This window comes from Myotis lucifugus, unplaced genomic scaffold (genome assembly GCF_000147115.1).
Source record: "Myotis lucifugus unplaced genomic scaffold, Myoluc2.0 scaffold_1, whole genome shotgun sequence".
In the NCBI taxonomy this organism is placed as follows: domain Eukaryota; kingdom Metazoa; phylum Chordata; class Mammalia; order Chiroptera; family Vespertilionidae; genus Myotis; species Myotis lucifugus.
In genome coordinates this window covers 34,397,307-34,407,287 of record NW_005871049.1, presented here as the reverse complement: position 1 = coordinate 34,407,287, position 9,981 = coordinate 34,397,307, and the positions used below count along the sequence as shown (strand labels likewise).

The following is a 9,981-nucleotide window of genomic DNA, read 5'->3' as shown; positions in this document are numbered from 1 at the left end:
CGCCCAGCGCCGAAGCAGGGGCCCGGGTCGAGGGCGCTGCGGGGCTGCGCGCACGCTGGGGCGCGTGGAGGGGCGCGGAGGGCGAGATGAGTCTGGTCGGGGGCTTCCCCCACCACCCGGTGGTGCACCATGAAGGCTATCCGTTCGCCGCTGCCGCCGCCGCCGCTGCCGCCGCCGCCGCCAGCCGCTGCAGCCACGAGGAGAACCCCTACTTCCACGGCTGGCTCATCGGCCACCCCGAGATGTCGCCCCCCGACTACAGCATGGCCCTGTCCTACAGCCCGGAGTATGCCAGCGGCGCCGCCGGCCTGGACCACTCCCCCACTCCCCTTTACGGGGGGGGGTACCGCCGGGCCGCCGGGCCCCCGGGTCTGGGGGGGCCGCGCCCGGTGAAGCGCCGGGGCACCGCCAACCGCAAGGAGCGGCGCAGGACTCAGAGCATCAACAGCGCCTTCGCCGAACTGCGCGAGTGCATCCCCAACGTGCCCGCGGACACCAAACTCTCCAAGATCAAGACGCTGCGCCTGGCCACCAGCTACATCGCCTACCTCATGGACCTGCTGGCCAAGGACGACCAGAACGGCGAGGCGGAGGCCTTCAAGGCGGAGATCAAGAAGACAGATGTGAAAGAAGAGAAGAGGAAGAAGGAGCTGGTTAGTACCAGGGGGCAGGGGGCCGTGGGGGTGCGGGCTGCGGGGAACCGGTGCTCCCCGTCTCTTTCCAAATGGGCTGAGCAATGGCATCCCGCTTTCTTCGGCTGCGTCGGGAGCCAGGTTGTTTGCACTGGGTTGTGTGAGGGCTGAGGTGGGGGAGGGTGTCAGCCAGAGGAGGAGGTTAAGAGGGGTGCTTGGCGCTGGTGATCTTCCCTCCAGGTTATCGTTGCTTCCCCCCAAGCACTTAGGACCGACCTCGCAGACTCAGGGTCGCGATTGATCTTCCGATCGCCCTGGCCCGGACCCCTCATTTCGTGTCCTTTAGAATCTTCATTTGGCCTCCAATCCGATGCTTTCAGATATTAAAAAGAAAAAGGTCGCCCCCAAAACTCTCAATTCTAATTATTTCACTATTGATTCCATTTCCACCTCTTGAGAAGGAGACTGCCACTGTTTCTAAGAGAGTTTTATGGTCGTTCTTACTGTGCTCCGGAAGATGTAAAGGTAAACATACCATGAGTACTTTTAACTTCAAAATGCAGCTCCAGTTTCTCTTCCGCCATGAGGTTAAAATGTAATTTATCAGAGGAATACATTTCATGGGTATTTCTTGTTTTCTTTGCATTGCCCTGCGCATTTTAAGACACATAGTAAATATTACTGTGATCGTTGTTATTGTTGTTAACCGTAACACAAAATTATAACTGAAAATTAGTTTTCTCAAGTTCCTACCAAGTGCCCTGAGGGTGGTGGGGTTCAGAGCGGGGCTTTTGCCAAAAAGGGCCTGGAAAATAGTGTTTCTTCTTTGGGGCCCGAGGCGCTCTAGTCGCTGCATAAACGAGTGACCTCCAGAATAACCAGGGATTTCAGAGGCCTGGCGGAGAGGCACAGCGGAGCCAGGGGCTAGAAAACCTCGGGCCCACAGGCCCAAGCCAGGGTGAGGGAACTTCTCCCCATCTTCCTGAGCGCATGGATCTGGGATTGCAGTTGAAGACAGGGAAACCATATTTAGCCAACCCCCGCTAAGGGCCCCCAGCTCCTCCATAAGCGACTTGCAAACGGGTTGTTGTTTATAAACGTGCGGATTCGGTAGTTGAGTGTTGCAGGCGCTTGGCGGCCTGTGCGGTAGCTAGGGCAGCGCCAGTCTTCGTAGCTCTTGTGCAGGGACTACGACTTAAAACCATTTTACTTCCCATCTCTTCCTCGGTCTCACTGTCTCTCTGAGCCCAGGGAGCGTGGGGGTGATGTGGAACCAGGTCTCCCCTCTGAATTTCTCTTTCCACTTTTCTCCCCCTCGCCTCCCCTCTGTCCAGAACGAAATCTTGAAAAGCACAGTGAGCAGCAACGACAAGAAAACCAAAGGCCGGACAGGCTGGCCGCAGCACGTCTGGGCCCTGGAACTCAAGCAGTGAGGAGGAGGAGAAGGAGGAGATGGAGGAGGAGGAGGAGGAGAGCGTGAGTGAGCTGGGGCCCAGGAGCCAGATGCAGACCCAGGACTCGGGGCAAGCTGTCCGTGCTCGGCTCTGAGGACTACTTGCATTTGGAATCATCCGGTTTATTTATGTGCAATTTGCCTCCCCACTCTTTGCCCCGCTATGAGGCATCCGCTCCCCACCTCCCCCTCCAAAAAATAGTGGATATTTGAAGAAAAGCATTCCAGATTTTAATATGAAGAGGACACTCCCGCGTGGTAAGGGATCCCGTCGTCTCGTAGATTCTCTGTGTTTGAATGTTCCCTCCTGGCTGTATAGACACCAGCGTGGCCCCCTCCCCACCTACCCAACCGCTTCCAGATAAAAGACAGCGGACCTTGGTGTGTATGTGAAGTGTATCTTTAATACTTGGCCTTTGGATATAAATATTCCTGGGGATTATAAAGCTTTATTTCAAAGCAGAAAACGGGGCCGCTAACATTTCCGTTGGGGTCGGTATCTAGTGCTGTCTCGTTTCATCCGTGGTTGTTCCCTATTCCAAGATGTTTCCAACAGCTACTTGTTTTGTGCACTTCCGTCCTCTAAAACTAAGTGGAATTTAATTAATATTGAAGGTGTAAACGTTGTAAGTATTCAATAAACCACTGTGTGTTTTTTTTACAAAACCCCCAATCTTTTAATAGTTGATACCTCAAAAGAGTTTTGAAAACAAAACTGTTATATTTGTTTTCATAATATTTAAAATATTCCGAAGTAAACTAAATTATGATTGCCTCTAACTTTATTTGAAAGAGTCATTAACGTGAGCATCCCTCCTCCCCAGGGCGTGGAGGTTCCTTCAAGAGAGGGTCCTTGATGAAAATCCTGCCAAAGTGCCTGGGCTCTCTCCCCCCCAACCTCCGGGAGAACGCTGAGCGGTCTGTAGGAGGAGGGTCTGGGCTGGAGAAAGGTCTGGTCGTTCCCCCAGAAGGTGGAAAGGGGTCCTTGTTTTCCTAAAATCAACCAGAAGCCATTGGGTGGGGGCTTCGGTTTTGGTGGGGGGAGTACATTTCTGGTGGACGGGGTTTGAGGAGAATCCCAGGCGTTAAAGCCTTTAATTCAAAATATAGGGCTTTCATCTAAAAAAGAGAAAGAGAAAAAGAGGAGGTTTTGCGTGGTCTGGAGGGGGCAGGGGAGTGTATTCTCATCTGAGCTGGCGGGGCAGAGGGAGGGCCTGGGGCGGAGGGGGTGGGGGGTGAAGCCCGTGATCAGGAACTTAGGTAACATCAAGTAAGAAATCTCGAGCAGGACCATGGATTTAAAAGGGATGCGTAGTGAGGGCTAGGTTTACAGTGAGCTACAGGGAATTCAATATTAACTGCGCGGCGTCTGAAGTCCTACCGGCCACAAGCCAGCCCAGCAAGCGGCTCCCTCTCGGGACTACCAGCTCCCACCCCCACCCCCCTCGTCGTCCGAGGTTTGGTCTCCCCAAGTCCCAGCACGACCCGGAAGGAAGTCCCTGAGGCCTCCTTTGCCCGTGGGCTTGGCTAGATCCCGAGTCTCTGCTTTAGGAACCAGAGAGACTGGTGCGCCTAAAAGGACTGGGCCGGCCTGGGCGGGGGAGAGGAGGGGAGGGATTCAGGAGTGAGGGGGGGGGGAGGAGGGAAGAAAGGTGAAACGTATTAAAAAGTGGTTTGTTTCATGAAACGCCACTTATATAAATCTGGTGTTAGGGAGGCGAGCCAGAGGCTTTCCATGTTGGAACCCATCCTCCAGGTGGTGTTCGCACCTCGGCTTCGGGCACAGACGCTCCCCTGATCTCCCGGCGGTTCCCACGCCCGGCCGGTGCCCACTCGGAGCCCGCCGCCTGCAGCGGGCGAATTCGCAAGGGCCGGGAGAGGCGGCGAGCGCCTCTGCGGGTCTCTTCTGCGGGCAGCTGACGACGCGAGGGCGAGGGGTTAGAACAACTCGGCCAAAGCGATCTGAACTTTCTCCCCTCGGGTCAGCCGGCGCTGGGCCGCCGCGGTGGGCGCGGGGCTGTGTTTACAGACACTTGCCTTTGTTTATAGCACTGGGGGGGCGGAGGGAGGCGCGCCCTGATTTTCTATTACTCTCGGGATCCCTGTCCGTTTGACCGAGTGCCTCCCTCCCTCTCCTGCTTCCTGCCGCCTTTCGCGTCTTTACTTTAATCCCTTCAAGAGAAAGACACCAACCAGAGCCTAGGGGTCAGTGGGAAACGTCTACCAATGTAGTGGGGAGGCGGTGAGGTTTTCAAAACAGGAGCCAGAGAGGAGTTCTCTTCACCAGGCATGCGTGCCTGCGCTTGGGTAGCTGGTCTACTTCGCCATCTGGGCCTTAACGCATTTCTGCTGGTTTAACACTTCTCCCGGTTTATTAAACACCAGCAGAGGAGAACCAGAAGACCCTGGCAGCACCAGCGCTACGAGGCAGCTCCCTGCTACAGAAGCTTGTAAACCCGCTCTCCAGAAACCGGTCTTTGTCTGGCCTGGGCCAGGCGCTGCCCGCCTCCTCTCTCCTGCCTGCCACGCTGCTTCCTCGGGCCCAGCAGCACCAGACCCCACACCTCCACCACCTGGACATTCCTACCCTCCAGGAACCCGAAAGCCAGACATCCAGCAGAACCGACATCCCGGGGACCCAAAACCCCTAACCGGATGCACGCCCTAACTGGCCGGACACTCCCGCAAGACACAGATTACCCGTCACTCCAACCTCCCAACATCCCTGCCCCACGTTGTCAATCCCAGGAAAGTGCCCGGCCAACGTTTCTTGAGCGCTTCCATGCTTTTCTCCTCAACACATTTCTATCTCTTTTAACTCCTTTTCTTTTTTCCTTCAAAAAAAAAAAAAAAGTTTCCAAGCTCCTGCCTTGTGAAACGGCTAAAAGGTCTCTGTTTTAATTGCTCGGATAATGTGGTTGCTGCCATTTTGTTAAAAGCAATCACTCCTGCAGCGAAATCACAAGCTCTCTAGACAGGCCGGAGCCGACAAAAATGCAGGATTTGACGTTAAAAGCTAAATGGGAAGCTGGGGCGGCGGAAGGTAAATTGATGGTAGATCTGGCTGTCAGGGTTCGGCCCCAGACCGCCACGCAGTCCCAGCGCCTGATAACCCTGGAGCACCAGCAGGGCTCTGGCCTGGCTGCTGTGTGTGTGTGTGTGTGTGTGTGTGTGTGTGTGTGTGTTCCTTCCTACAAACCCATTCTCAACTTCTTGAGAAGTAATTTGGAAAACATAACAGAGTGGGACCTAAACACACTCCCTGCTCCCAATCTCAGTTTTCCAGGACTTTTGTCCCCAGTCAGGAGAGTGACGCAGCTTTAAGAGCTTTTTCAGGTCAAGTCATGAAGGTGACAGCAAGATCGCCTGGGATTCTTCTTGCCTTCTAAATTGGGGCGGGGGGGGGGGGCTTCTCTGGGGACCAATGGGAAGTTCCAGCCTCCAAGTGGAATAGCCAGTAGGTCTGGCACCTAGAAAGGGTGGGCCTAGGGTGCCCTCAGGTGTGGCAGGACCAGGCAGCCTGGTCAACTCTACAGTAAGGTGGGTGCAGTGGTGGCCCTGGAAGCCTCCCAGGCCCCAAAAGCAAATGTGTGAGACTTGGGGGTGGCTCAATCCCTTCCTCTCACCTAGGCCTCTGTGGCTGTCCCCTGGGGTGGTGAGGGTCGAAAAGCTGATATCTCACCCAGATGTTAAGGTAGCAGGAGTGTGAGTACGTTGTGTGCCCACATATTCTGCAGGAAGGGGTGCTGAGGGTAAGAGTGAGCAAAGCCACAGGGATCACAGAGGGGCCTGTGAGCTGCTTCTGAGATTACCTTTGTGGAGAGAACTGAGCCCCTTGTGGGGGGTTGAGGTGTGTGTGTGGGGGGGGGGGGGAACAGTAAACTGGGCAAAGGATACCACAATAGCCTGGACTGCGTTTGCACTGCAGGTCTGCGCATTGCAGGAAACTTCTCAGTTATTCTTGCGGCTTTAAGGAAACGCTGTGTCTGCTGCACGTGCAGCCGGCGATTCTTTCTTCCACAGTTGCCAGGCGTCCTCCCTGCCCGCCTGTTCCACCCACCTGCCTGGATTTGGAAAAGGTGATGGATCAACCGGAGATGATCTAGAAGGGAGGCTTGTGACTATGCCCGTAGAAGAATGAATCTGGGCACTGCTTGTCTTTTCTGGATCTTTTGGCCTGGGAACCCATTCCCTCCATGAGACCCAACTCCTGACGTCCCGATCGCAGCGCGAGGAGGGGGCGCTGCAGAGTCCTCGGGACGCACGGATCCCCAAGAGAGAAAGACCCTGGAGCCACCCTCAAGGGGACAGGGGGACAAATTATTTTTTTAACTGTTTATAAAGGGGAGGAGGAGAAGCGGGGTCAACTCCAGGAGAGGAAAAGAATCCCATGTTTCCGGGGTCCGAACAGCTCTGAACTCGCCACTTGACCATCCAGCCGCTGCGCAAGGCGCGCTTCGCTCACAGCAACTGCCTGCCACGGTCTCCTTGGCCTGTAACAGCCCAGCGGCCACGGCCAGCCGGGCTCTCGGAGTTGAAGTGATCTGCCTGACGCGCGCACAGAAGTTGGACTTCTCTCCCGGGCCTCTCGCTCCACCCCGGCCAAGTCCGTTCCCTCCGAGGGGCACGCCCCCTCCTCTCCCCTACACACGACCCCCCCCCCTCCCCACTACACACACATTCTCTTCAAATTCTCCCGGCATTTGGGCCGCTTTGATGATCAGATGGTAGAACCCTGATTACAAATTTATTCCCGGCCGCTCCGTCCGTCTTTATCTCCGCTATTAGGGACATCTGGGAGTGATTAGCGCCGCGCCCGGCCGCGCAGCCTATCTCGCCGCGGCGGGGCCCGGGCCTCGCTGTCGTCAGGGCAGACGGCTCGGAGCCATCCCGGCCGAGCTGGGTGTAAGCGGCGGCCGCGCCGCCAAGTCTTCCCCGGGCCAGGCCGGCAGCTGGAACTCGCCGCTCGCCTGCGCACAGGGACTTTCGACGTTTGTATTTTTAGCCCAGAAGCGGTTTTTGTTGTCTTTGTTTAAGGTGAGGCAGGGCCGGTCAGCTTTTCTACTGTCCTCCTCCCCACTTTAGATGTTCCAACTCGCTGGTCTGCTGCATTCCTCCTGGAAAAGCCTCCCACATCCGGCCCTGACCTGCGGGCGGGCGTGGGCTCTCCGTGTGCCAGGGTGCTGCCCTCCTACAGCGCTGCGGCCATTGCTGAGGTGCCCAAGCCACCGGGGGCGGGGAAGGAGGCGGCTCTTAGGGGTCCAGGCTGCTTTTAAGGGTGCACCCCTCCGCGCACTGGGGCCCGGTTGGTCCCGACAGCCCTTGAGGCCAACATAATGAGAGTTTCTGCCTAGTGGGGTGGAGGGCTAATGACCCAACGGGACTTCTCTCCAAGCCCCAGTCTTTGCACCTGCTATGAACACCTGATGGATCTAAGGAGCAGAGGCGCTCTGCCCTCTCCTGCCTCCTGCCCTTTCCCCCTCCAGAGTTGTCCTCGAGGCAAACACTGACACCTGGAAGGGAAAGGTTGTGTGGTGGCAGCTTGGTCCCCTACTATATCTCAAAGCCCAGCGCAGCGACTAGGTATATTTGTCTAATTCCTGGACGGGAGGATGACCCCCAGATCTCCAACGCTGGCACCTTGGGGCACGGCCCTCGTCGCTGGGACGAATCTAACTCCAGAACCCTTTACATTGGAGCTTCCCACACCTATCTCGTTATCCCAAATCCCCAAAGACCTTGAAAACATTATAAATCCGGCCCTCATTTCACTCCACCTTCACCAGAAGTTCTGATTCAGCACATCAGGGAGGAGACCCAAAGTCTGCAATTTTGAAAAATTCCCCCAGGGTATTTGGGAACCACAGCCTGAGGCTACACACTGCAGCCGGTTTCTCACCTTGGGTGCTTTCTACACCCCAATGTGAAACACTGGACGACTTGGGGTGGCTTTATCAAGGATGGGGTGGGGAGGAGGGCAAGGCCTGTATTATTTAAAATCTCTACAAGGCTCAGTCCCATACTTGATTTAATTGGGCAATGCAGGGACTCAAAGCAAATCCAGAAGATGCTATTCATTTACACACAGGCTGCAAAGTCTAAGCTGAGTGTTTAGTCAGAGGCTACAGTGAATTTAGCTAGAGTGAAAAGAAGTCCTAGCCCATGATTTGAGCCTAGTAACAGGAAGATCTATTTGGGTGGTGGGGGGAGGGAAGGTTATCAAACATAAACAGGAAATCCAGTTGAGAAAAGTTCCCAAATGTTCACCCCTCCTCAATTCTTCAAGGCACTCAATACACCAAACTCCAAAGTGTCTTCATATAATCTGGAACGGAAGAGGATCATTTCCTCTTAAGTCAGTGAAAATGCCACATTTGAGAGAGTTTGGTTCCCCCTTCCACCGACCCCTATCTCCAGCCGAGGGTGAAGGAAATAGTGAGCTAGGGGGTGGGGGGTAGGGAGTCTTTGGGGGACAGGAATAGAGAGTGAGGCTTTTGGACAGCTGAATCCTTACTGATTGGAGGAGGAGGAACCTATCTGTGCTTCTAGAGGGGGGAAGGGCAGGCAATAACTTCACAAAGAAGTTTCTCACAGTGCAAGTGGCTTGGGGATCTTCCTTAATGACGGCATCTGCTCAGGCAAACAGGCAGTTTTCAGACCACTCAAAAACAAACAAACAACACTAACAACAACAAAAACCCCCCTCATTGCTTTTGCCCCTAATACTTTGTGTGAAGCATACATCCACTTTTACCTGAATTAGTTGGAATAAATCAACATGGACCATGGGCTCAGAGAATCCAAGCGAAGGTATCAGGCTTGCAGGCAGCTAGATCATTAATATAAAGAACAACAGAGTACTCACCAGCCCTCCCCCGTTAACAATCCAGTGTTTGCAAATAGTATATTTAATGCACAACTAATCATGAGCCAACTAGACCCAACCTGATGCTTCCCTGTGACCAGGTGGAGTGTTTCCAAATAGCATGCCTTGTAGCACCAGATCACCTTTCTGTCCACTGGTGAACAAGAAGTAAAGAGTTAGGGAGACCTGCAGATTCTTCTGTGAGGGGGAGAGTCATTTGCTGCTGCTTGTTTGCTGCTCCACCAGCTGAAAGGATTTAGAACAAACAGTGGACTTAACAGCAGAGGAAATTTTCAACCTTCATCACGTATAGTGTTGAGAAGATGCCAAAAAAAAAAAAAGACATCATTCTAAATCAAGATGGCAGTCAATGAAGGCCTCCTTGGTGAAAAGATGGAGGCCAATGGCCACTGAGGCCAGGGCATGGTTACCGTCTATTTAAAGTGGGTTGTTGTTGACTTGAGCTGACAGTTTGGATAGAGCCTCGGCCTGAGGACTGAAGGGTCCCGGGTTCGATTCCGGTCAAGGGCATGTGCCTGGGTTGTGGGCACATCCCCAGTGGGAGATGTGCAGGAGGCAGCTGATCGATGTTTCTCTCTCATCGATGTTTCTGACTCTCTATCTCTCTCCCTTCCTCTCTGTAAAAAATCAATAAAATATATTTTAAAAAAAAATAAAAAAAATAAAGTGGGTTGTTGTTGTTGACTTGAGCTGACAGTTTTGTCTGTAGGATCAGGCAGAAACGTGTGTGTGTGTGTGTGTGTGTGTGTGTAATGGGGGGGGGGTGTTTGTTGTTGCTTTTATTTTTAAAGAAGAAAATGCAACCTAAGTCTGCAACTAGAACTTGGCCCTGAGGGAAAGCTGGTGTGGTTTTAATGGGAAAGTGGCCTCCAGGCCGCCTGACCATCGTCTTTGCTTTGCAAATCTGGTTTTCATATTCTCGCTCAGTAATCACCCAAAGCCATAACTGTCTCTGAAATTATTCATTAAAGTCATTTTCAGGGATCCTCACAGGATGACTCTTACGTTTA

At 53.9% G+C, this 9,981-nt stretch overlaps 1 protein-coding gene across 1 annotated transcript; it reads left to right on the top strand.

Moving 5' to 3' along the window:
• Positions 1-25: 25 nt before the first annotated feature.
• On the top strand, positions 26-2,865 carry HAND2 (heart and neural crest derivatives expressed 2). Its single transcript, XM_006081896.3, has 2 exons — positions 26-653; positions 1,967-2,865. Exons 1-2 carry the CDS (start codon positions 87-89, stop codon positions 2,063-2,065), a joined length of 666 nt encoding a protein of 221 aa, XP_006081958.1. The 5' UTR covers positions 26-86; the 3' UTR covers positions 2,066-2,865.
• The last annotated feature ends 7,116 nt before the right edge of the window (positions 2,866-9,981 follow it).